This window comes from Falco biarmicus, chromosome 13 (assembly GCF_023638135.1).
Source record: "Falco biarmicus isolate bFalBia1 chromosome 13, bFalBia1.pri, whole genome shotgun sequence".
Taxonomy (NCBI): Eukaryota; Metazoa; Chordata; class Aves; order Falconiformes; family Falconidae; genus Falco; species Falco biarmicus.
Genome location: NC_079300.1, coordinates 2,938,599 through 2,966,113, shown reverse-complemented (window position 1 = coordinate 2,966,113; position 27,515 = coordinate 2,938,599). Strand labels below are relative to the sequence as shown.

The window sequence follows — 27,515 nt, the reverse complement described above, 5'->3', positions numbered from 1 at the left end:
GTTAGCCCACAGCATTTCAGAAAGCTCTGTTCTTGTATGATCTCTGTATTCAGGTTTTAGGAACTGATGAAAACATCGCTAGAAGTATGTCAGTCAACAGGTCTGCAGGTGATGAGGCCTCAGAGTCCCTGCTGTCCGTAATCAGTAGGTGCACAACATGCTCCCAGCCTGGCTATCGGCATGAAGCACTGCTCTGTACTTCAGTGAGTCTCCTCCTTTTATCTTTTACACAGCCTACTCAAGGGAATTCGATTAAAGATATATAATTGCTTTCCATAGTTGCAATTCACCATAGTTTTAACATGAATTCCACAAGATTTACCGAAGGTGGGTATCATTAAGTTACCTGAATTGTTAAAGCAACCCTTGCTCTCAGAATGAAAACAAACCTGTTCTCGGTGCATGGCAATAGGGGAAAGAAAGCCCTTGGCTAATGAGGACAAGCCTTGATGAACACTAGTTCTGTGACCCTGCACGACGAGAGGTAACAATATCTAAATTTGGTGACGCTTTAAAAATAAAACAAACTTTATCCTTAAGAATCTGGCAGAATCAGTGTAGCTGCTGTTGCTGCCACACTGGAGAAATCCAGTAAGGACCAACTGCTAACTAAGTGGGATTGCAAAGCTGGGTAAAATCCAGCCCGTAGGGTACAGTGTGGCACAGGGGCGTCTTCACCCCCTTCAGCCATCTCCGAACACCCAGCAATGATGTGCGTGGAGCTGGTTAGGGTGGCAGGCCACTGCGCGGGCTGTGCAGCAGTTAGCAGGGCAGAGCGAGGGCTGGCCACTGCTCCCTGTGCTAACAAAGCACTTCATCACTTTGAGGAGACTCGCGGCGTGTACCCACGTTCTGTCTTTACATCGAATTTTAGGAGGTTCAGAAGCTTAGGGCTAGATGTAATAAAAAGGGCTCAAATACCGATCTTTTCTCCTAGGACTGCTAATTTAGAAGCTGTATACAGAATACAAGCTACAGCTCTACACTAAACTCTAACTTGCATTTAAGAGCTAAACTACTCTAAGTTTTAAATTTAAGTGTTAGTCTACACTGCAGCTGAAATGAAACTCTTTGCCCTACGAAACCCCATCTGGGTGATGGACCCTCCTTTGTGAAAGTACGAGTATTGTGGAAGCAAAGGTTAAAACTACATTTGTAGGCAGGCATCTTTGAAGTGTTTCCCTAATTTTAAGTAGCTAATCAGTCTTTGGTACTTCTAGGGTGCTTCTACCTTGGATAGTTCTGAAAATCCCAAGTTTAAATTAGCAACCAGAACTGTAGCAATGTAAATGTTTGTTTCACTTAAATACAGCAATGACAGACTTTTTAAAGGCATGAAAGAAAAAGAACACTAATAAAGACACAGATCAAAGAAGCCTATGGGAAACAGCTCATGTTAATGAAATGGAAGTAAAAACCCAAGGAACCTTGGCTGCTCCCGAGAATGAAATCATGAACTTGGATACTTGAACACATTACTAAGAGCTAAATAAGTTACTGTATTCTCAGCTGACTACAGCTGATTATTTTGGGGAAAGACTCTATTTTTTAAAAAGGAAGCAGTAGCAGCAAGGAAATGTGGCACCTTTGGCAAATTCTAGCACTCCTTAGACTGCTTTTGAAACAGGATTTGGAGGGAAAAAACCCTTGTAAATCCTCTATTTGTTGCCGCATTTCAGGAAAGAATTAAGCTTAGCAGCTTAGAAAAAATACAGAGAAAGCAACACTGTAAGCACCTTTCTGGAAATCTGCTTTGTACATAGTTTCCGCTTAATAATATTCTATCACTCCAGATTTTTAAATCTGGCCATAATTGTGTTACTACTTTGTTTTTCTGGCAGAGAAGAAAATATCTTAGGAAGATTATACTAGTTACCATGAAATACTTACATATATGTAAAATGCTACAATAGATACGTTTTTGAAGTCAAGTGCTGCATCAATCTCATCCATAAAATAAAGCGGCGTTGGCTTGTAATGATGAAGAGCAAAAACTAGAGCCAGTGAACTAAGAGTCTTCTCTCCTCCTGACAAGTTAAATATCTTCTTCCAACTTTTCTTCGGAGGCCGAACACTGAAACAAATTAAGAGTTTGTAACTTATCTCTGTTCTCAATTGAAGTTAGTTGTGGTGAAAAGCAAGTCACAAGACAGGAGGGAATGACAATAAAGAAGCTTGACTAAAACAGTGGATGAGCTGCTTGATACTCTTAGTCCTCTGCAGCTCAGAGGTAGCAAACTGGATTATTTCTACTCACCAAGGAGTAACTCCCTGGGTGCACACATGGCTGTGTGGTCAGCTGATGCTGACCTGAACTCGGACTACTGTAACACTCTGCCATTCTCTGTAGGAACTAGAACACTTAAGAACCGCTATTTAATTATCTTTCAAAAGTGCTGTTCTACTCTTTAGGTAATGAATGTACTCTTAGGAGCATTTACAACAGAACAATCTTCAGTTACGGATGTGATTGACATGATCCCCTAGGCAGAATGAAATGATTTGGGGATTAGGAAAGCCTGAGAAATTACTTCAAAGCCAAAGCTTTCTAACTGCAGTGAGTTACTTATTTCTCCAGGAGAAATCAATCTCCGTGCTAAAAAGTTGTGGCTCCTGTCAGTATCTTGCCAAGAGGGGGACTGTCGTGGTTAGCTGATGATCAATGAAAATTTACTTAAAAAGCACATTGAAAAAAAGCAATACCACTATTAGATTAGAGCAATAATACAAAGTATTTTGACAAACCTGAATACGATTCCTTCGGAGAAGGGGTCCAGACTGTCCACAAGTTCTAACTCAGCATCCCCTCCCAAAGTAAGCATCTGGTAGTTCTCCTTCAGTTTAGTTGTTATTACGTTAAATCCTGCCATAAATTCATGTAGCCTTTGTTTCCTAATATCTTCCAAAGCTTGTCTGAAGTTGTCTCTCTCAGTGGTAATGTCATCCAATTCACCCACACGTTTCAAGTATAGCTCTTCCTGTAGAAAAAAAACCCCAAACCACCAAAATTACAGTTAAAGAAGCTGTCTCCTTAGTTTAGATTTTAAACTATTTTCCCTACCTTTTGAAAACTTATTTTCCCCATAATGGCTAAGAGCCTTGAAACAAAAGAACAAATCCAACCTTTCTCTTTTTTCTCATCTCTAAGTGGCTGATGGAAAACCCATGTTAGAATAAAAAAAAAATTTAATGTGTTGAACAGTCCAATATTGCTGAAGTGAGTATTGTGAGGAGAAAAAAAAAGTCCTAGTATTGTTGTGGATCTGCCTAGTCTGTCAAGACTAGTTGACTCTAAATAAAACTTTCACAGGAGAAAGTTGTCTTCACCTGACATCACATATAAAAGGTGTACGTAAATTCCTAGATACAACTGTCATACTTGGCTAAGTACGAGCTAACAAATATTCAGGACACTAGCAACAGCATGGCCTGCAGCAGAGAAAGGGAACATACAAGGGTTCCATTTCAGTCTCCCAAAGAAAGAAACGGAAGAACAGCAGCACCCCCTTCCCCTAGTATGCCCGTAGGTGAGATTGTCTCTTCAGTCACCTAGATAAAGAGTGTGGTTTGGGATGCGCTTCGAGGGCAGGATCTATTTGAACACTCACCTGAAGAAAAATGCACAGCTGGAAGGTCACCTCCGTACTTCAGAAGCAATGACACGAGTTCTGTACAGACTGAAGTACGGGCAAGCAATAAAGCTGTCTACACAACGCTTGCTGCCTCAGACGGGGGGCGTACCGTGTTACTGCCCCAACAGGTAACACAATATCAAAAAGATTAATCCTACTACCAGACAGCAGTAACTAAGCTTACCTTCCTCTTATATTCTGCAATAGCACCAAGGTTAGGTTTCATTCCTTGGCACTGGGCTTCCAGGAGAGCTATTTGGTTAGTGATGACATCTGGATCCTTGATAGCCTCAAGCTCTTCTTGACTTAATACTGGAAGTTCTTCAGGTGGTTTATCTTCTATGGGGTGCAGTGACAATTTTGATACCTGAAATTCAAAACCAGTCACCAGAAACCTTTAAAGATCACAGTAGTTATCACATGAACATGTTTGTAAAATAAACATATTCTGTATTAGTACATACTGAAGCTTCCAATCTCAAAACATTCAAAGATTCTTCACATAACTTTTAAAAAACACATTTAAAAATGAGCTGTGAAAAAGACAACTTATCCTTTTACCCTAATATTCTGTTCCTGAAAATTATATACATCATTCTTACAAAGGAGATTTCCCTGTGAGAGGAGCAGTAGCATATAAGGAGGAAATCATTTTTACTGATGCCACAGAACTTCAACAACTATATACTTAATACTTTGCATGGTCAAGATTGAAGAACTTCTGACAGCAGCTTTGCTTGCTGGGTAGCTGTCCCCGTTATCATCATACAACAAGGGTATGAAGGGCACTGTGCATTGCGAGGTCATCTGCTGGTCTACATGATTTAAATATGAAGTAGAAAGGATATATAATAAAAAGAGCATGCCCCCCTGAGCACACACCTGAGTTTCAAGAGGTGTTAACTCTGTGCTCAAGTAATCTATGGGCCAGAAAATGTCAGAATTCCGTGCAGAATTGTTTCCAGAAGGATTAAGAGCCCTTCCCAGAAGCTGGTCAGTCACCTTTGGAATGAACGCACCGCATGTCAAACACTTAGAACTAGCTCGTTCAACAGAACTAGATGGCAAGAAATGAGGTGTGAGTAAAGCTATCTGTGCGTCCACCTGTGTGAAGGCTGCCAGCAGTCCATTCAAGTCCAAGCCTGAGAAGCTAGGTGTTGTAGCACCTAGAGTTGGCAATTCCTTACTCCCACTGACTCCAATTTACTCGACGAGCTGGTTCAAGCAGCAACCTCTGAGGAGCAAATTTTTTTGCTGGCCCCACAGAATTCCTGTCAGCCCAATTATCTATCACTGGGGAAAGGCAATTTGATGTACCAAATGGACTACAAGTTTTAGGTGAAATGCTTTCAAGGAAAAGGTCTTGCCAATTTATAAAGAACAGCTCAGTGGAAGCAGCACCGAGTAGTTACACATAACTTGTGTTTTAGTTATCAACGTCTTGCTTTTTTTCTCTCAACTAGGAGGGTGCCTACCCTTTTAAAACGTTTTCCAGTATCTACAGAGAGGATACGCAGACACAAAATGTCTCCTGGTTCCTGTTTATGGCCTATTTATTTTTTCCTCATTGCTCTTAATTACTCGTAGACAGCATTATGTCAGTTACAGTTATCCTACCATACTTTCATAAAGAAAACTTGAAAAGCTAGAAGGTAATTCATAACCTTGTATGTAAACCAGAAAAGTAAAAGACAGAAGGGTCATCTTTTTTAGATTTGTTTTTTATAGCATAAACACCAATAAACTGTGAGCTGAATATGAATTTTCTCCCAAATTACCTGTTTTCTAACTGCATGTCAACATATTCACCATACTAATCTTTTGAGATCTTATAGTTCAAGTTTTAGGAACGAAACAATTTCCCTACCTCTGTTTGCCAGTATTTCATCTTCGACTGGTGTGCAGAAATATGACTATCAATTTGTTCAGTTTTCAGCTTAATATTAAGAGCTTCCTTTCGAAGGGTGTGTTCATCATCCTGAATGTTTTTAATCTCCTCGAGTAAACCGCGGTGCTCCTCCTGAACTGCTGGCAATGCTTCCTAAACAGAAATGACCAAAAAAGTGCATGAATCTGTTTCCTACAAGAACATTACTGCTTTCTCAGGTTATAGATTTGTTTTCATTATGTTATTCACAGCGTTACTCTCCACAGTCCTAAGTATTGATGTAAACAAATACGTATTCTTGTATTTAGATCAACCTAGTTCCTGAATTCTGGAATGACTGAAAATACGCTGCAGTTTTTATTTTCATTCCAGATTTGGATCAAACAAGTCCTACATTCGGATGTTTTTAGCTAAAAGGCAGTTTTAGAGAAAGACTGTCTCAAAGAAACAGCTTTGTATGGAAGAATTCCAGCCATCCTGGTTGTTTTCACTCACTCTTGTACATAAATCTAGATGGGAAACTGAAGTGTCACATAACTGGAGAAAAGATCTATAGTTAAGCAAGTTTTAAAACCAGTAATTTCTTCAGGGAAACTTGGTTTAAGATTTTTTTCTTAGCCTCAGAGAACTGGGTCAACAGATTTTTTCAGGTAAGTATAGAAAAAACAAAAAAGAACACCATTCCCATTCCCTGACCATGGTGGAATGCCACTCTGCAGCTGTACAACAAAATCTGCGAAGGCTAGAAGGCTGTAACTAGGATATGATAAGGATGGAACTCATCATTCTGATTTTTGTTGAAGGCCAGACTGCATACTAGGACTGTCTTGCCCTAATTTTACCCCCACCCCCGGCATCTGTATTTAAAGGCCAACTTTGATTAACGATTAAATAAAATCATTAATGTTGTATGAATGCCCACAATATACGGCGGGATACAGAAAATAATATTCTTTGCCATTTTATCCCCATGGGAATTTTTGGAGGATAAGTAGTAGAGTATCAGAGAAAAAGATACTCTAGACCAGCACTGTCAAGTCTGAGGCTTAAATGGCAAGGTAGCTTTTTGGTAGGTGGTTTCGGTTCGTTTGGTTGGTTGGTTGGTTGGTTTTTTTTAAATAAATGAAGATACTACCAGCTAATGCGGCCCCTTGCTAGGCCTGCCTGGCAGTCTAAGGATGAAGGCTGACAGACATCAGCCGTTAAAACAATTCTGGCACAATAACTACTATTGAAAATTTATTTCACAGACATCCTCTGTGAAAAAATACACTAAATTAACATGACACTTACTTCAGCTTGCTTGCGGTCATTTATAACCTCAATAGCTTTGCCTTCTAGTGCAGTCAGCTCTTCTGTTAAGTCTTCAATTTGTTTCTTGTTATCTTCAATTTCCTTCTCGGTGTGAAGAACAGACTCTTCAGATTTTTTCATGTTTCTGCATGGGTACCAAGATGTTTGTATAGCTCACACAAGTGCAAGTAGGACATAAGGTAATCTAGAAACACAACCTTGTAAAGATTGTTCAGTGGCTATTGACAACTAAATAGGAAGTGCTTATTTATGCCTCAACTCTCACACTCTTGAGATATCCAAGTAAAACAAAGTTGTCTTCCTTAAACATACAGCAGACAGACAGGCCTCATTAAATTACTTCATCTGCCCTTTCAGAGACAGTTTTGACATTTGTTATAAGTATTCATTATGCATTGTTAAGCTAACAAAAAAAATAATTCACATTTTATTTCCTGACATGTCTTACAATGAAATCAGTCTCCTCAGATTTGAACTGCTCCACTGCATGGCAATTAAATGCTATTTTGAATCTTTATCCTGAAAGATTGCATTTCAGCTATAGGCAAGTATTAACAGAAAAAAACGAAATAAACGTGACTTTTTCATCTTCCTATTTATAAACTAAAGATTTTATTTCCCTTTACCTCCTTGACACAAGCAACATTTACAGTATTAGACATGCAACTGAAAATTAAGATTTTCAGGTCACAGAATTTTTAGCTATGGAGACTGCTTAAAACAAGCAAATGTCCTGCAGGCATCGATGCCAACAGATGCAGCTATTTGAAGGCTGACATGACTCTCCTTGGTCAGATTTCACTAAGCTTTCTAGGTCTTTGATCCTTTGCCTTTAAAGCACAGTAATTAACAAAGATTATGGTTCTTAATTAAGAACCAGTCTCAGTTTGAAAGGTTATGACCTCCTCCCTCCAGGCTTCCTCTAGCCATGAAGAGGTGAAAATCATCTCTTCTAGCCTGACAAATGCCACCGCCACCGCCCAAGATCTGACTAATCAAACAGGAATTGCAGCAATAGACAATTACAGACCAAAGCTTTACAGCCCAGCAAGCCATGTCTGCCATACCTGTTCGCAGTCTTGACTGCCACTTGGGCTTTGGTTATAGCTGAAGTACATTCGTCAATGTCTTTGTTGATCTTATCAAGTTTGTCTTGTTGTGCTTTAAGTTTATGGTTATTGATATCCATTATGAGGTTATGTAATCGTTTAACTTCATTTTCTATTTTACTTGCTCTCTCAGCAACGCAGTCATAGTCTGTCGATAAACAAAACTGAGTTAAGGTCATCATGCTGTCCCTAGGAACACTGGCCTCCTGCAACACGTCACAATTTAAGTGATAAAAAGCTCTGCTGTATTAATATATTGAGAAGTGTACGTATTTCTTCATACTATGAAAAACGGGGTTTTTTTTCACTGTGGCAAAAAGAAAAAAATACCACCCACATCTTTCTGACACTGTTACACTACCAAGCCTTTTTTGGTGGAAACCACAAAAAATTTTAGTTGGATTACTTGATATATCTAAGATAAATACATGAGATAGTACATAAGAAGCTATTCCAAACTTCATTCTTTGCATTTTTTTAATGGAAAAATGCTCAGAGGTTAAATTTTAAGAACTGGCCACTAACCATTGCTTAGTAACTGGTGTTACCGTGTGGTTACTACAGCATGCAGAATAATAAGATAGCCTACTCTACCTTCAAGGTAAGTAAGTTTCCTTATTTAGCTTCTATTTAAAACTCAACAAAACCACCTTAATACATTGAACAGCTTTCAAAAATAACACGCATAGCACTTTAGCATTCTAAAGGCAAAACAAAGTCCCTCACTAAGTTTGCTACAGATTTAATTTCCTTTTGGGGACAGAAGCGGTAGAGCAGAGGCTTGAAATGTGGCAGGCAGTCATCTCTCCAGAGAACACAGGTTTGCGTCTCTCCATTATTTGGTACAAATATTAAGAGAAAATATTTGTAACATCAAACTTCAGTGTGATTGAGGAATCATACATTCATACTTTCCTGATGCTATACTGTTCAAAAGAGGCACAGAGAGAACAGTAGTACATATTCTTTTTCCTAAAATGCTATGAAAGAATTGTGGGGGGAAGGGAATGATGTTTTACTATGCTCCTATTATTCCCTGCACAAGAAATACAAAGCAGACAAGGTTTACTTTACAAAGCTACCAGTTTCTTCAGAGAAACTGTTACTCAAGTTCTCAGAATAAACAACCTTCACAAAAAGCACAGGGGTGCAGCGTGCCCACAACAGAATACAGGGTAGTAATTTTAAAGTCACATAATAAGCCAGTCAAGGCACAGCAAAAGCCTTTACCTCCACATGAAGAATTCTTACCCTTAATTAAACTAAGCTTCCCTATGAATCTGTATGTAATACAGCCACCAAAATCTAACCAAATAAACGAACCCCCTAAAATTAATGTTTACTTTAGCTTGACTCAAATATGAACTTGAACAATTGCAAAAAAAAGAGTTTTAACATCCTTATCTCTAGAAGCACTTTTTATTGCCCTCCTCAGAAGAAATGAGGTTCCAAACCAAGATCCAGTACCGTGCTGCTAATCTCAAAGAACAAAGTTTTAACCATCCATTCCTGTATTAGTTAAAGAACATGACTGCAATTTTTATCTGTAATCCCCTCTCCAGAAAGCCTACCTTTTTTATAACTGTTACGGGTTTTTTCCAATTCTTTCTGTTTGTTTTTGTCTGGAGCAGCAGCAATTACATTAGCTTCAAGTTCCTTAACTTGGGTTGTTAGACATATTTCTTGTTCAGACAAATTCTATAGAAAACACAACTGTGTTAGAATCCTGTACTTTGAAGAGATCCTTGACACTAAAACAAGGACTATGTTAAGCTAAGGCTGAGAAGTTATGCTCCTGCACATTGCTGGAGAAGCCAGATACTGTTCCAATAATAAACTTGCTCACCTGGATACTTGCTTTATACTTTTCCAAAGTATTTCTCATTTCCCAAACATCTTGGTACAGTTTTCTTATGTCTCCTTCAAGTTGTAATTTCTCTTCTTCATACTGTACTGCTCTTTTAGAATCTTTCTCCAGTTGAGATTCCATTTTACTGACCTACACAAAGATGAGATATGATCATTTGCCTAATGTCACCACTTCACGGCAAGGTCTTATTCATGTGCTTGACAGTCTATGATCTCTCAAAATACAAGAAAGTGGAATAAAAACTTGAAAATTTGCTGTAGCTGGACACAAAATGGGAGACTGACTGCTGAGGAGATCAGTGATAATAGTCAAAAACAAGAGGAGCAAGCATAAGAAAAATCAAGTTGAAAAATCCTTGTCAAAATAGCTTGTAATGGAGAATTATTTTAATGAAATAGAAGCAGATGTAGATAAGCTTCAAAGGCTTAAGTCAGAATGGTGAAGGCAGAAAGCAAACCACACGCAAGCAGAAGCTAGAAGCAGTTTTTAATATAGGTAAAATTTGACGCTTGTGGTTCCTGTTGTAGCCTGCTGTTAAGAAGACAAGCTTTTGCACATGGTAACTGGCCAAGCGACCAAGCCTTGCAATTCACCTTCAAGAGCAAAAGGAATAAGGACACATTAGAGATCTCAGCCCATTTTCTGTTTTTACACACAGAGAACTAACAGCTGCAGATTATCAATATACTTGTTTACTTGGAGCTGTCCACTACGCTAGACAGGTATAGAGCCAAAACTCTCGAAAGTGGAGAAATGAAGTTACAGCTACTAATCTTTACAAAATGCCACAGTATCTCTCATGGATGGAACAGAAAACAGTACATAAGTCTGTCTCTTGGAGAGAACACACAACAAATAAATCTGAAGTGTGGAGACCAGAAATAGCAAAGTCCCTTAATTAATAAGAACTCAATATGAGCTGCCTTATGTATTTATTGGCCCTTTACAAGGCCAGGACAGTAACGCTTTGTCCATGAGATTAGCTCATTAGTTCTTTAAGAGTACAGCATTATCTGAAAAGGCTTGACAAAAAAAAAAAGCGTGGTATGTCAAACTCTCCAGGGTTTGCAGAATTGTATCTTTTCTTGGCCAGTGCAATCCTGTTTTCCAAGCTGAGTGAAGGTGAAACTACAGACGACAGATGAGAGGCGAATAGATAGATATTTTAACCTCTCGGTGATAAAACCAAAAAGCACAGAAACGTCAGCAAAGGCAGTGACATGGTTATCTCCTCCAGCAGAGAAATCCCATAGAGAGAACCTTACAGCTGAGATTGATTTTGAAGTTCTCCAATTTGAAAGTATTTTCATGTAAAAAACACGAACTACTGCTTCAGTGTCCTTAGCAAAAGTCCAACCCTTGTGTTGGCTTATAGCTCTCATTCCTAAAGAGCAAACGTTCCGTCTTCTGTAGGGAAAGGACTGATGTCAGGAGCCATGGTTTACTTGACAGATACACAGGCGAGTTTGTCTTCTTGAAGAGGTACTAACACTTTGATCACAGTTAAGTTGATCAGCAGGTACTAGGCAGAAAAGACCCAGGCTACAACTGTACTAAATAAAACTACAGGCTAAAACCTAAAAGAATTCAGAACAAAAAGCAAGCTGTATCTTTATTTTCTAAAACATTCTCAAAATACAAACTGGAAGGAAAGCTCTGCCACTCCTTGCCAAATCTTACAAGGACATAAAATGAAGGACTCAACCTGTCTTTTCTTGCTCTTGAGTTTGTGTATGCTGCTCTGCAGCTTAATTGTTCCTTAAGCTCAGTATCTTCAATCAGTTTCCAAGCTAGCAAAGGCAGAACTATGAGAGTAAGAATTAAGTAATAGGCATATGGTAGCTGGGCTGTGAACAACTGCACTTAAAAGCGATATAATCTATGCTAACCTGGGGAATTTTAGCTTTATAAATCATTGTTAATGTATCTTGCATCACAGATTGTTAGCTACTCATACAGATTTCAAAGAAAATAGCACATGTATATAAACTGCCAGAACATAAGGAACTCTGATGAAATTCCACTTTTAATTAAGATTATGTACCAACCTCTTCTTCTGAAACATCCATTATGACTGAGGGACCCATTCTGCCCTTAATTATTTTACTCCCACCACCAGTCATTGTTCCTAGAGTAAGAGAGATGAAAAGAAGTTAGCAAGCTTACTGTGCTTAGATGTCATCTATAAAGTGCTTAAAATATAATCTCAAGTTTACACTTAAATACCTGACTGTTCAATGACCTGTCCTTGCATCGTTACCACCCTCCACCTTTTATCTTTTCCGAATGCCACTCTGGTAGCATCTTCCAAGTTATTAGCTACTAGAGTATCACGTAAGGCGAAGTAAAAAGCCAGGCGAATCTTCTTGTCTTCTACTTTCACCAGATCAAACAACCGAGGAATATTTTCAGGAGTTGGGACTTTTTCAGATGCTTTTTCCCATACAGCCATCTACATCAAAGTGATAGATAAATGAAAGAGATTCCTTAGGCCAAATTACGAGTTAATTTCATTATTCTAAGGTATGCTAAGACTTTAAAGCAAATTCAAGCCCGTTGCAATTACCAGTCAAGCTTCCTTCCTTGGGGATCTCTACTAACTTCCAGTTTAATTATAAAATCAGGTAACTCATTGTTCTCTTTTATAGTTTTCATAGTTTACAGTTGCTAGATCACTTGGATTATTAAGTTTGCTAATTTGTTAAAAAAAACCCTAAATGTAAAAATAGGCACGCCGAACATTTGTTGTACACATAGGTTATCTAAAAACCTTGTAATTCTCTGTAAATAAATGTTATCTGCCAGTAGAATGTTTTAAGGTACCAACATATTATATTTTAGTTTTGGCTGTATTAATACATACACAGTGTAATTATTCACATATAATACATATTTATACACACACATATCAATACATTATACTTATACAGTATGAATACTATGTACAGTAGGACAAATCAACAATTTGTTTTGCCAAAGTGCCAGTACTTACTTTGTCCAGGGCTATAAATGTGGCAATTCCAATTTTTCCCGCCTTTAAGAAATTCACACATTTCTGTGCAGTATCAATTGTATCAACAACGATGTCGTCCAAGGCACCGCAAGACGATGAAATAGCAACATCATACTTCTCATTGATAGCTCCCAAGTCTCCCTAATAATTGAGGGTTGCAGGGGGAGGCAGAAGTACACTGATTAGCTTGGCATCAATGTTTTCTTCTCTTGGTATTAAGAAATAAATGACAAAAACTTTACACAAAGTGAAATGAGATGAAAACAAATTATAAAATGATTTTCTGTGAAAAAACTTGAACCTTAATTAGTATTTGTAAAATAATACCACACCTGCCTTTCCTGCACACTGCTGTTTATGTATTTCTAATGTACTTACTCCCATAGCAGAAATTCATATACCCAAGCTTCAAAAGTGGTGCTTCTGGTAGAGCAATGAGGTAGCCTTGATTTATTTACTGTAGGCAAATGTTAAATTGTATATGCTAGCATTTTGGAGAGACAGTCTGGCCTAAAAAAATAATTTCATGTGTTCCGTATATGGTTTTACTGTTGGTGAGCTGGGAAGGACCCAGCAAGTCATACACTTCTGTGTGCTGTCCTGCAGTGATCTGAAAAACAGGTATGGGGGTTTCATCACCTTTGGAAAATTCTTGTTCATCAGCAGAGAAAAACAGCATGCACAGCCAACTGCGAGTTATTCAAGAACAGATTAATCTCACACTCCTCTCTGCGGCAAGTGATAACAGTATGAGACAAAATTCATGCCAGCTGTGCTAGACAGTGGTCTGCTGCTGTTAGAACTTCATCTTTTTTAAACAAGTCTATACACACATTTTTCAAATGTACATTACATAGACTAATTTTTCTGAAGCAGAGATAATTTTCCTTGGATGAGCAGGTAGGGGAAAAAAAGAGAAAACTGCAGAATACAAAAATCACACTTTTGCATTTAGCGATATGCATTAGCACCAGTTCAGTGCTAGTGAAAAAAAAGGAATGAAGAACTCTACTCCAGCTGCAAGTTTTCAGAACTTTAAATCAACGCTGCTTGGAGAGAACTGATAACACTCAACTTTTTGCTATGACATAGCTTTCCTTTGTCTTCGGAAACAATATTACTCTTTTGACTTGACATGTATGCAAGTAAAACAAGAGGAAATTAACAGCAAAGAGATCATCAAATTTTATAACTTTTGGAGGGGGAAAAAAAGTGTACAATTCCACATGAAGTTACATACAAGTTGGAAGATTTTTTTTTAAGTTCCATGGCAGTCCTACCAAGTGTGTGGTTACTGACCGACTCTACCTTCTGTGGCAGCAGAAGGTAAAAAGCACTACTCCACACTACCTCTCCAGCACGTATGTTCAAAGGAATCAGAATCGCTACAGCTGTCAGCCATACCCAAACACAGGAGCACAGGCAGGACCAGAGCATGGACAGGTTTACAAGATGTTAGTATTCCTGGCTTGAGGATATTACCATAGAGACTGCAGCTAAGTGATTTAGCTTAAATATTAGCCCACCAAAACACAAAGCTTTCTCATGGCCATTGCTTTTACTCTGTGCTGAACACAGGAACCTCAACAATCTTCTCTTTTAAATTTATAACAAGTCCATAAGATTTGCAGCTCTGCTGTCCGAATTCATAGCACCAGAGCAGAGAATTTTACCTTTCAGTTACTGAAATACCACTCTGTTCCTATAATGCAGGGGTCCTCAAACTACGGCCCGCGGGCCGGATACAGCCCCCCAGGGTCCTCAATCCGGCCCCCCATATTTACAGAACCCCCCGCCCCCCCCCCCCCCCCCCCCCCCGCCGGGGGTTGGGGGGGGGAACCAAGCAGCTGCAGATGACTGCCTGCCACTTCATCCACACGCCGGCCCCCTGGTTAAAACATTTGAGGACCCCTGGCATAAAGCTTAAGACAATAATAGTCTTCTAAAATTTACCAGTCTTCCATATATTCCACGAATATTTCCAGATTTCTTCTGTTGAAGCAGAGCCTCAAGCACTTTTCCTCGACTGCGACTTTGTGATAAAGAAATTTTGGCTTCTTCTACTTTTTGACGCAGGTTTCGAACAAGATCCTTAGCACCCAATTCTTCTCTTTTCAGATTCTCAAGCTCTTTCTCTTTCTAATGGTTAAAAGAAAGAGATTGTCTTAGCCTCACAAAAACTACTGTATTTAGGGAGTCTTAGATTCACGATTGTGTAGGCAATGATACCAGCCACTGAAAGTGGAAGTAGCAAACATTTATCAGAAGAATGGCTGGTATATGGATACACTTTGGCTACTATTTAGTACACTGACACAAATACAACAGCTTATGAAATCATGAATCAGGCTTAGGACAAGGTAGCGGGACCTTTTTTCTTTGGGGAATGAGATAAGAGCAAGCAGTGAAATTCAAAGAAAGCTCAGAAACACAGCCATTTATTTATCTTATCGTGTCTCATTATGACATTTAAATAGATCCTCTTGCAGGGATAGGTAGGATTTCATTTTAGTGCTTAACGTTAACATTTGCTGAACCAAAAGTAACTTTGAAATCAAATACTTCACTAGTTAACTGAGTATTAGAATATATAGAATACAGTTTTTAAATGTTATTTTATTTGAGACAGTTTTTTGTTTATTTTCACCACGATTATTGCTAAAATTAAGAGTGGAACTTTGGTTTGTGTGTTGCAACATTGTGTTGTGACTCAAAGATATACGAAAGTCAAGTCTCACCTTCTTCAGTTCCTGTTCAGCTTGGGGTAATTTTATATCTATTTCTTTGATAGCAGCTTTCCTTTCTTTAAGAGTTTTTGAAGCAGTCATCAGAGCCTCCTTTGCCTGATTTAACTGAGACACAGCAGTATTATGACAGCTGAGATAGATATCAAGCTCTGACTGGGCTACATCCATCTTTGAACGTGCTTCATTCACTGCTTTACTAAACTCCATGAGCTCTTTCTCTTTGCTCTGCAAAAATTGACAATGTTACAACTACAACCAGACAACTGTGGGATTTACTGCATCAGTCACACTGTATGAAAGAAAGAGGAAACAGGCATGTTTTCTTACAAGCTCTCCTGTCAGCAGAAAACCGTTATGTTGTCTAGAAGAACAAGTATTTTTTAATCTATTAACATTCTGTATGGAAATTAAATAAGGCATTTTTCATAATTATAAAAAACATCAGAGAATTATCACAGAACATTTCTATACCAGCTTTGTATACTTTTCTCAACTGGAAGTTGGGAGGAGCCCTATGCATGTGCTAACTTAGAGAGCAAATGGAGAAAACACGTTTTCAAGTACTGAAAATAAGCCCCCAAATTTACAGGGTAAAATTCCAGCCTCCAGGTGTTTAGTGATTGCACAGGTAATATCAACAACAATAACCAAGCGTTGTAGCATTGTCTACTAATTCAAAGACAGACTACAGCTGCACAAAAGGCTCGGAACACACCATTTCAAAATCTGCTTACTTATTTATGCAACATATTGGCTTAAACATTTTGATGGGAGAATAAATTAAAGCATGTTCAAATAATGAAAGTGTAGAATTATTTAATCAGCATATATGAATGATATTTGATTTTACACGATCACTATATAAAGCAGACAACTTAATGAGAATGATTTAGCTCTGATTATAAATTCAAAATTAATTTCCCAGTTAAGATCCATTGAACTAACACATGAAACAGTGTATTTGTCATATAAAATAGCATTTTATGACTGTCTTGTGAGCATTTAATTTGTAAGTGTAAATACTTATGCACATCAGTTAATACAGAAAATGTACTAAGTCAAAACAGTTCAAACCTCTTTTTCTTCCTGAAGCCCTCGTGTTTCGTCCTTAAGGCTATCCATAACCTGCTTGAGTTTTTCTTCTTCTGCCTCTTTTGCCTTTTCAAGAAGCTCTTTCTTAGATGTTGCTTCACTGATAGCTTTTTCACTGTTGGAATGTAGCTTTTTCAATTCTTCTACCTATACAAGGAAAAGACTTTTAACTTCCTCTTCCACTGAAAAAAAAGTTGCTCCTTATATTTAAACCCTGCCTTTCAAGTGCTATGTGGAAGTCACAGGAGGCATAAGCCCTAAGGAAGCTCAGGTGTTTTTCTAGGGTAAGATACACTGTGGCTCTAGCAGGAGGTCCTGGATTTTATTTGCAAAGTGTGTTCAGTTCTAGAGCCCATCCAGTGAGACGCAAGCCAGAGCAGTAAAAAAACATTTTAATGACTCAAGTCATTAAAACACAGTAAGGCTTAATTCTTAAATACCTACTTTCAGAAGGCCAGTCTTAATCCAGAGTGATTTAAGATCTATAACAGCTGGCACCAACCATCTTGGTAAAAAATACCCACTAAATTAACCAAATGAACTAGGAAAATGGAAAAAAAAAAGTTTTGCAAAGGTAGTAACTGTGAGAACATGCAACATTCCTGTAACCTCAACAAACATGATAAAAAGATGCTTTGCAAACCATGAGACCTCCCAACAGAGAAGCAACAGGAAAGCTTCTAACTTTGCTTTTAGACAGAAAACAGCCTGGTGTACTGCTGGCCAGTCTTCCATAGTAAGATATGCAACAAGCAATGCTTTAAGCGAGAATAATGCATTACTTCAGTAAGTGATTTGCAAACAAAATCCCTACCCGATTTAAATGACATAAAATATCTGATTAAAAAAAAAACAACAACATACTTTTCCATCTTTGTTGCACAAAGTACAATTGGTGTCCTTTGCTATTTTATCCTGGCTGCACAAAGATGTTCTCAACTAGAGCAACCAACTATCCTTCTTTAAGTAAATCAAGTTGTAGTTCACGCTACCTTTTCTTTGTCCTTTTCAAGTTGCTTCACCAGTTTTTTAGCACTGCTTTTGGCATGTTTTAGAGTTTCCCTTGCTTTAACATCCTGCAAATCCAACTGAGTAAATTTTTCTTTATTTTCCTCTATGTACTTTGCAATTGTATTCATTTTCCTGAAGGGAAAAAAAGAAAGTCTCATCTGTTCCATACCCTATAAAAATAAGGCCAACACAACTTGACTTAGTAAGTAAGCATATAGAATTTAAACCAATACTACTCAGCCTTCTGTCAAAAACAACACCCAAGACTTACTGTATTCACAGTATTTTCCCTGGGGAAGCCATGTTTCATCAGGAAAAGATCAACTAACAAAGCAATATTAAACGTATGTTCAGAAATTTTATTTTTTTGCTGATAGAATTTATAATTCACATCTCTCACAAATAACTTACTATGATCACAGAGGATGAGAAGTTTAATATTGCAGCTGGATTGGAGATAGGCACCCAGGCAAATCAATTTCAGAGAAACACAATCTAGGCATAAGATTCATAAGGGTACCAGAAAAAAAATTATTAACATCCATGTACCCAAGTATTATGGTCATATATCTAAAAAGCTGAAACAATCTCCAATTATTTTTTGTACAGTTAATATTAAAAAGTATGTACTTTAAAATTAATTTTAAAAATCGGACATTTTCTCATTGTAGTTGTGAATATTACCCAGATTTCTGCAAAAGAAGCAACTGCAGAACCAAATCAAACCAATGAGAAATTGTTTTACATATAGTTTTGTGCAAAAGACCATTTAATCCCTGCCAGGGAATGTTTAGATATACTGTAAATGACTCTGCTCATCAGATAGCTGTAAGTTTTTTGTAGAAGAACTACTGAAAAACCCAGCTGTGCTCCCTGTGTTTGATCATCTTCCCATGCAACTACTGGATATTTCTGCTCTCTCAGGTTTGTTCCCCCACACCCCCGCCCCGTAATACAACCACCACTGCCTTTTCTGAAAAACCTGTTAACTCCAATGCCACATATGCAGAACATATAAACCACAGTACTCTTAGCTTTAAAATCCGTACCTAAAGTACTTACTTTTCAAGTTCTTTCAAAGCTTTATTCTTGGTTTTCATTTTGTCTGCAAGTTTACTACTCTTCTCATTAACTTCCTTTGCTTCTTCATTAATTTTTTCTTTCTGCATTTCTATATCATTTATTTGTTTCTTCAGGTCATAGCTAGAAAAACAGAAAAAAACCCAAAACTCCACTTTTTTTCCATAAAGCTAACATAATGAATATATATTTCCAATATTAAATGTAATTTAAAGTGATTGTGTGAAGTATTAAATGCAATACTCATTATCAAGTAATCTTACCAATTTAATACAGAACACCAAGGAAATTTAACAATTTAGATACTTCATATGAAAACAGTTGTTAAATGATCTACATGAGATTAATTTGCCAGACTACTTTGTAAAACACTGAAAGCAGGTTTTTTTATTGTTGGTTTTGGGTTTTGTTGTTTTTTTCGTTTGGGTTTTTTTTAAAAGGATTTTGTGAAAATGGTCTCAAACTTAAAAACTTTTAACTTCATAACTTGAAACAAAAGTCACTAGCCACATGCTATTCAACTAATTTTGAAGGAATGATACAGCTGTTAAGAAATGCAAGATACTTGCAATTAGAGATACGGAAGCAGAGTTTAACATCACCACTACATTAAAGCCAAATCAAAACTTCAGAGAATTACTTACATATAGTATTGGCAGATATGACTCTTTTCTTTAATCATTTTGTTCTCCAAGCAAAGAAATTCAATGGCTTTATTCTTATCTGCTTCCAAGGCATCCTTTTCTTTTTCCACCATTTTAACCCTATTTAACTAGACAAAACAAAGAGTCAGAGCTGACTTTACTGCTAGTACTACAGAAGAACCAACCATGAGGAGAAAAACCCCAGACCCACCCTTCGTAGCACAGGTGTCCTCTGGAGAGATGGTGTTCAACAATTAACTCTGCAAGGCAATGTAGCACTGCAAGCTTTCTGAGGTAACAGATCACAATTTCTGCAGCAGAAACTATCCTCTTAGGGCAATCCATTAATACTAAAAAGGGATCCTACAGATACTAGGAACAGCTCAGGCAAATCAAGGAAAAATGTAGGTGAGAAATAGAGCAGTTATACACAGTCATATATGCTGTTACCTATATTTCAACTTTTTGACTAGCCCCTTTTAAGTTAATTCCTGCAACTACATGTCTTGTTTTCCTTCCCAGCCTTTAAAAAAAAAAAAAAAAAAAAGATGATGATGGCAACATATTAGGATTTACAAAGGACTCCCAAGTAAAGAGAACTCTGATATTATTTAGTATTTTCAGAACTCAATACAACAATAAAATGTTATGAAAGCAAGTTCTGCAACAGATCTACATAGCTCAAGTCACAACTAATCTTCTGTATTTTTAAGCTTCTTCATACAGCTGTGCATGCCTCACCTCACCATGCTCTGCCTCCTTCTTCCTTTCCTTTTCCTAGCATGTGAGAGGTTTCCCTGCTGCTCTCCCATTTGCTATTTAGCGATAGGAGTCAGGCAGATAAAAAGCCCTATCTGGATATATTCAGATAATCTGTTCCTCTATTCAGTCCGAGAAGCATTTAATGCATGCAGATATGATCAAAGAGCGTTTAGCAGGTAAAATCCTGTGTTCCAACTCAAGCATTCAAAACCTTTGGGAATCAAAACCCAACAGCACTTTAAGTGTTTAAAGAAGGGCAAGTGATGTTGACTGCCCACTTTAGAATGGAGAGAAACAACAGATGCGATAAAGATAACCCAAGTCTCTGTTAACGTTTTCTAAAAAACTCCAGTAATGAAATACTGCAAGCTTTTTTTTTATTTATAATTCAAGCAAAATTTTGTGACTCACCTTTTCTCCTCTCTGTTCATTTAAAATCTCTACTCTGCGACACAGAATCTCAATAGGCTCTTTTAGTCGTGCGGATCCTATTAAGTCTTCTAAATATTCAAGCATGCCTTCATCATGTTCAGTCTGGCCTTTCGGTTTCATCAATGCGATCTGCTCAACTTCCCCCTTGAAAAAGAAGTTTCATGTTTTCTAAATTATTTTTTTTTCTGGGGGAAAGGGTTAGCATTCTGAAAAAATACAAACATCTTTGCAATGCAGCTATATGACCATCCTCTAGCATCGTAAAAACAAAACCAAAAAAAATCTAAAGTGTCTATTCAGAGTAGCAATACATTTGCGAAAACACAGATCAAAATGAACAAAAATTTCCTCGGAGTGCATAGTGGTGATGTGTGTGAAAACCAGCATCTCTTCTGAAGCCAAACATTCAGGTCTATTTCATTTCTCTACGGTTTCAAAATGTATTTCCCCAGCCTAAAAAAAGAAGAGAATAAAGCATGCCCTCTAGGTCACGTAGCACCTAATAGTCTTAAGATAGTTTAATCAGGATTGAAGTCCCTGAAGGGTTCTTTTTAGAAAACAGAAGGTCCATAAAATCATGTCTGATGGACGAACTGGACTTGTAATTCATATAGCTGAGTCTTCTTTGTTGGAAACAGAAAAACATTATTTTAGTATTAGGCTTCCTTCTTTTAACTTTCCTTTATGTACAGCATCAACTTTAAATTATTAACCTGAAGAATAGCAATAACTTGATTTTTATAAAAATAAGAATTAGAAAAGACTAAACGAAGACAAGGACTGTTTATTTTACCGATGCAAACATTAGCCAACAACAACAAAAAAATCCACTATCTACATTTTATGCTTAGGACAGCAGAGTAGCATGAAATGTTTTAAAATACTGATTAAGTTTTGTAAATTGCATGGTCATACATCAGAAGGTGAAGACATGCAATTGAATATACAAATATGAAAATGGTATCCTGGAGCAAGTATTGATGTGACAGATGCTGCACATATCAGCGCAAACTGAGTAAAAACTACTCGTCCTTCAAAAACCTGGTAGTTATGTACATAGCAAGAGACAACTTATTTGTAAGCCAGATAGCCAATAGTGCGGAGTACCTGCACTGGCCTTTGTGACATTCGTGGCATTTTTAAATGCATGAAACAAATCCAATTAGTTTTTGATTTAGTTTTAGAACAAACAAAATTCAAAACAAAACCAAAATTTATATCCCAGTATGTGAGCTATGTATGCAAAAAACCTAAAGTTTATATCCACAAAGTGAGAGTATAGTTAAGAATTTAGTTGTCATTGTTGGCTGCACGTTGAGCTTGAGCTGACAGCCAAGACTCTACAAAAGCACAGGTAAGGAAGAATTTTAACAACATACAGGAGGAGGGACGATTAACAAGACTGCTGGAGAACCAGGAAGAGCAGTCACAGAAATCAACGAAGGGCAGAATTCCTGGGCGAGCATTGTAAATCAGACCTGTAACCAGCTGAGGAACCTGAGGGTAAGGGACTCCCGAATGTTAGCTAAGGAACTAGGATTTTTTGCGAAAGGGGTTTTGCTACCCGTGCTCAGTACACAATGACACCTAGTGGCCCTATGTTTCTTCCAATTGGTAAATCCCATTCGGTTGAGTAGAAGGGGGGGGGGGGAAGTGAAGTTTTAAGTCTTTCTTGCATGCAAGTCCTTTGTTAGCATAAACACAGGAGGCAGAGGATTTTTTTATTTATTTAAATTTCTAGAAGTTAATGCATCTAAGCTTTTATTTTTCTGGTAGTTACCATTCCTAAAAAGTATCAGCAGGTTTGAAAAGACAAAAAAACAATCCAACCTTTATTTCTTATACATCTCAAAAAGCCAAACAATTAGTTTTCCAACAATTGCAGTTGTATTATATACAATTCCAATTACGCATTTGCTCCCTTGCCATGAAAGCATGTTTTCTCTGCCAAAAAACACCTGTTAGTGAGACACTGCTTACAGGTAGGAAACTGTGTAGCCGCCTACATTTCTGTGGAATTGTTGTCTCTATGTTGATTCTCCTTGCATTAAAGCATTTCCTCTGTTCACATCCAAGAAAAAGCAATCACAGAAAAGATACTTAATTCCTGTGCTGAGCATCAAGTCTAAGGATTTCCTACACTGCATATATATCCCTCAAGTTAGGTGCTGCTGTAAACCACAGAACTACCCTGGATCTAACACAAGGCACGGGTATTAGGGACAAGCAAGGAACAGAAATCAACTGTATTTATGATCTGGCTAAGTATAATTAACCATGTTCAAGTCACAACCATCTAAGAAAGATAATGTAGTGAGGATTCTCCATAGCTCACTAATGTAATGGAATATAACTACAAATATGCTTAATGATCTAGTCAATAATGAAATTTAATCCCATTGTGTCAAATTCTATTACCTTGTAATTTAAGAAAGCAGGGGTATGGTTGTCGAGGTGGCAAATAAATACATTACCACACAACCAGGAATTACTGGTGACTTCAGTTAAGACCATATGGTACAATAACACTTTGAAAAGTTGAATTGAGCACTGTTGAGAACATAACACACAAATTGAACTTGTCAGGCTAGCTACTGTCAATTTTATATGCAATTCCTGTGCTTCACCATAGGCAAGCACTTTTAAAATTACATATTCTTCATCTTATGTAAAGAGATGTAGACAGACTACCTACTTCCAATTCTCGGATTCTTTTTTTTTTATCAAGGGTAAAAAGGAAAATTTAGAAACTATAAACAGTAACTGAATAAGAAGAGTATTAAGTATTATTTGTTATTTACCAAGTTAATATATTAAGAACACTTAGAAGAATATTATGAAATCTGTTTAGCCCACCCCTGTAGTTAACGTATTAAGAAACAAAAAGGTTTCCAGCTATTTTAATTGATAAAGGAGACTGAGGAAGTTGTACCTGCTCTTCTTGCTAGTCACCACAACGATTAACAAGAGAAAAAAACACATTTTACAACTCTGCATTCTGTAAAACTTGATAGTCGATTTAACTATTCCCTAACTTCTTAACTGTGCTTATTACTTGACCCATTATTTGAATTATGTAAAAAAACCCCACCCTAAAAATACAACCTTGCTCATTTATCTAGCAACTAATCTTTCGAAATACAAACAGCGTTTCTGAAAGTGAAACTAAGAAGGCAACAGGCAGACATTTGTTGAAAAGGAAACATGTTTGGACATGCTTAACGTAACTTTCACACCTAAATTTAAAAGTGTCTCAGAGACCACCAAGAAATCTCTTTATTTGCCTCAATTATCTTCTGCTAGTTCACAGGCATGGATTCATGAGGGAGAAATGTGAAAAAAAAACAACAGTAAAAACAAGTAAATCCTCTGTTCAGTTGAGAAGACAATCAAGATGGATGTCAACACCAAGACAGTGGTGACACTGGCAGACAGCTAGCAGAGGAAACATCCACAAACATTAAGTAATCACTGTATGAAAAAACATCAAATATCCACTGAGTATTTTGGGAAGGCTCCACGTTCGGTGCAAGAACTCTAAATGGAATTACAAACCCAATTTCAGTTTCTGCATCGTGCATGAAGTCATCTACATCAGACTGAAGTTTTCACTGGGATGGGGGCACATCACTAGTAACAGAGGTGGTCAACCCAAACACTGTATAACAAACATACATCTAAATAACAGCTTCTACAAAATGCCTCAGCTTAGTTACAGAAAACATGGGTACACTGTAATAGAGAACACAAGTTTATCTGTGGAAAAATTTCTAAGCAATAAAGTTGATTGACCGCTGGGCAAATAAAGAGAAACCTTGCTTGACAGCAGGATACGAAGTTATAGAAGGGCAAGAGCCATTCTCATTTGAAAGCCATCTCCTCTAGTGAAAAGTAAGAAGAACAACTTCAAGGAACTTGGAAGCTGGAGATTACGCCTTCCTTGGCATAGCCGAACTTTTGAAGAGGTGAATTATTTTTCAGTGTCATGAAGTTTAAGATACTTTCTACATTTAAATTTCTATTGTGCATAAAGGAAAAAGCTTTAAAGCAAGTAAATTGTAAAAAACCTTCAAAAACCAGTGTAAGAATTGCTCATAGTGAAATTAACCATTTGAAATTGATGACTGTTGAGACTACGAGAGGGTCAGCATTAGCACAGGGTGAAGCAGCAGCACAAAATACACCAGCCAGGAGTGCCTGGGCTTGTGCCTCCTGCGTTCAAGCCCATGCCGATGCCATGGGTGGATGCCCATGAAGATGTCCGGTGAACTGACAGAAGTGGCAACACCATCAGAATATTCTATTACTATTTTAACTTTATGAGGCTGCCAAATCAAGGGTCTATCTATTTTTAAGTCCCATGCATTTCAGTGAAAGTTACGCTTTCATCCTAGGAGTATTTTAGGAGCATTGTACATTTAATGTAAGACATTGATGACAGACAGAACTCATCAAATTTCTGTGTTGCATGCACACTCTTCTGCATTCATATTAAAGATGTCCTAGTTCTAATGTGCATTTTAGTCTAACAGTGCAGCCAGCTGGCTTAAAGAGCCACGTTCCATTGCTGTATGCAATTTCCTAGAGGACATTTGCAAGAGGCAAGAATTTCACCTCCAATATAGGTCTAAAAAGGTGGGACAATAAAGTCTTTAAACTATTTACTTCATTTCTTGGAGCTACTACAATTTTCTCTGAAATTATACATTCTTTTCTTAAAACAACCGATCCTCTCAGAACAGAAAGCTTTTAATTTGAGTTTATCCAATGTTTTCTGGTATATAAAGATTTGAATTTTAAACAAGGTTATCAAACCACTTGATAAGGCAAAGTTTTGACCTACTCATTAAACTGCCTTTCTGCAACTCTTACCACTGGTCTTGAAACAGGATACTACTTTTCAGTTCTGCAGATAATTCCTGTTTGTTGCTCTTGGCAGACAGTAGCGTTATGTTCCAGCAACCCTCCTTTACATTTGAGAGTAAGGTCTGTGGACTGAAGCACTAATTCCAATGCTCAGAAGTCTGAACAGCATAATGCGCTAATCCCAATACTGACATTATCCAGCCTCAAATGGTGATAAACCGTATCCGTTGGTACTTTGTGCGGTGTACAATAGTAGTTCAGTCTGCAATTGTGCTAGAACTGGAATTACAGAGTTTCAGAATACAGCTGTCAGACTCTGTTTTAAAATGGTGCTATGAAACAAGACAGGGGTAGTCAAAAGCTTTTGTCATTGAAAAATTTCTGACAGCAACCTTAAAACTCTTAATGAAGAAAGAAACAATACTTTTTTTTATTCGGTTGTGAAAACTTGCCTGCCTTATGACTAGTTGTTTCTGGAGAACCTATAGAAAAACATGTTTGCTTACCAATTACTGCCTCCTCTTCTCATCCCTGAAAATTTGGGGAAAAAAATTAACTTGAAGACAGTATCTTGCAACACAATTAGTTTTGTCAAGTAAACTGTTAAACACAACATTTGCAGATCAGCTTTGTTAGCACTCCAAAGAATAATTACAGCAGCAAGTAGAAAAACACAGCTTTCCAGGATTTTGAGTTGTCAATTTCTGGTGTCTTAATCTGAAGCTTTAAAATAAAGTGCTGAAAACCTTGGGATAGATTAGCGTGATTCTACACAACCTAATGAACTGGACTAACTTTAAGTGTTAAACTTTGAGTTAACAAAGTGTTAACACACACATCAAGAAATCTTTTGAAGCACAGCAAATCATGGGCACATTAAAACATACTGTAACAAGGAATTTTGTAGCTTGGAATCCAGTAGATGGAAATGTACTGCATTCGGGGTGGGGAGTACTGGATAGTTTGGGTGGTTTTTGAGGGGAGTTTTCTGTTCCAGTTGTATTTTAGTTTTTGGAGGGGAGCTCTTCAACACTAGTCAAATTCAAAACGAGTAATAGAACATCTAACCGAATTCAAAATTACATTCAGTTTTGCTCATGAGTAATAGTTTTAGAGAAAATACTGCCCAGTATATATTTTGCAATACTACATATTGCAAAAACCCTTTGTTTTTACACATGGCTGAGCAATTTAGTGAGGCATTACCTTAGAGAGCAGGACAACCTATTTGTCTTTGTTTCCACTTGCAACTGTTGCAAATACAACACAAGATATCTTCTGAACCACTGATGGAACCTCAATGTACTTTATCAATTGAATCCAGGCTTAAAAAACCCCACAATTACACATTTTGCAAATACTGGTAAATGAGACCAAGTGCTTTATACAAGCTTTTCTTTGCTTACATTTTTTCCACCTTTGAGGTGCTGGGCAGAAGGAAGCCTTCTTATCTCAAGTTGTACAAAGGAAGCCAATAGTAAATCATGAGCACCTCCTGTAACAGCCTGGATATTTTCTTGTCATAAGTTTTCTGAAGTTTCAACATACCTAGATGTCAAATCTACCAAGCTGTGGTTCTGCATCAATACAAGATGATAGCTTCACTTCAGAATTCTTTTGCTTACCAGCATTTGGAGTAATGAAAAGTAAAATAAGCCTAGTTACTATAATCTGTCCAAATTCTAATTCCTGCCTTGGAACAGAAATGTTACAGTAACTGCAGAGAAAGCTGTTGGCTGGGATTATGGTTGAAGCAGTTTAATCCTGAAACAAAATTACCTATTACAAAATTTTGGATATGACCATGGCTATGATATGTGGCTTTAAGGCAATCATGGCTTTTTTTAACATTCAGAATGGTATTTTATTAGTTTCACTCTAATGGTAGCATGCTTTTAATAACATACTAGTTTTTAAGGCTTTTCAAACATCCGTAAAAGGAAGTTTTGTGATTGAGTCCAAAATCTTTGAGCAATGGATGGATGCGTATCAGCAGGCTATACTGGAATCCCAAGCATTACACCTGTTACAGCACAATTACAATGATCTTGTAAC

General features: G+C 37.4%; 1 protein-coding gene across 3 annotated transcripts in view; it reads right to left on the bottom strand.

Moving 5' to 3' along the window:
* SMC4 (structural maintenance of chromosomes 4) overlaps nucleotides 1-27,515 on the bottom strand; it is a 41,075-nt gene that overhangs the window by 341 nt on the left and 13,219 nt on the right. For all 3 annotated transcript variants that reach the window (XM_056358682.1, XM_056358684.1, XM_056358683.1), the window contains exons 6-23: nucleotides 20,574-20,738; nucleotides 19,401-19,528; nucleotides 18,739-18,879; nucleotides 17,658-17,808; nucleotides 16,648-16,812; nucleotides 15,565-15,798; nucleotides 14,780-14,965; nucleotides 12,806-12,967; nucleotides 12,040-12,265; nucleotides 11,862-11,941; nucleotides 9,790-9,942; nucleotides 9,515-9,641; nucleotides 7,902-8,091; nucleotides 6,814-6,958; nucleotides 5,500-5,673; nucleotides 3,817-3,999; nucleotides 2,746-2,978; nucleotides 1,891-2,074 (exon numbers count right to left, since the gene is read on the bottom strand). In XM_056358682.1, coding sequence (XP_056214657.1) covers nucleotides 1,891-2,074; nucleotides 2,746-2,978; nucleotides 3,817-3,999; nucleotides 5,500-5,673; nucleotides 6,814-6,958; nucleotides 7,902-8,091; nucleotides 9,515-9,641; nucleotides 9,790-9,942; nucleotides 11,862-11,941; nucleotides 12,040-12,265; nucleotides 12,806-12,967; nucleotides 14,780-14,965; nucleotides 15,565-15,798; nucleotides 16,648-16,812; nucleotides 17,658-17,808; nucleotides 18,739-18,879; nucleotides 19,401-19,528; nucleotides 20,574-20,738 — 3,027 coding nt within the window. The remainder of the gene's footprint in view (nucleotides 1-1,890; nucleotides 2,075-2,745; nucleotides 2,979-3,816; nucleotides 4,000-5,499; nucleotides 5,674-6,813; nucleotides 6,959-7,901; nucleotides 8,092-9,514; nucleotides 9,642-9,789; nucleotides 9,943-11,861; nucleotides 11,942-12,039; nucleotides 12,266-12,805; nucleotides 12,968-14,779; nucleotides 14,966-15,564; nucleotides 15,799-16,647; nucleotides 16,813-17,657; nucleotides 17,809-18,738; nucleotides 18,880-19,400; nucleotides 19,529-20,573; nucleotides 20,739-27,515) is intronic.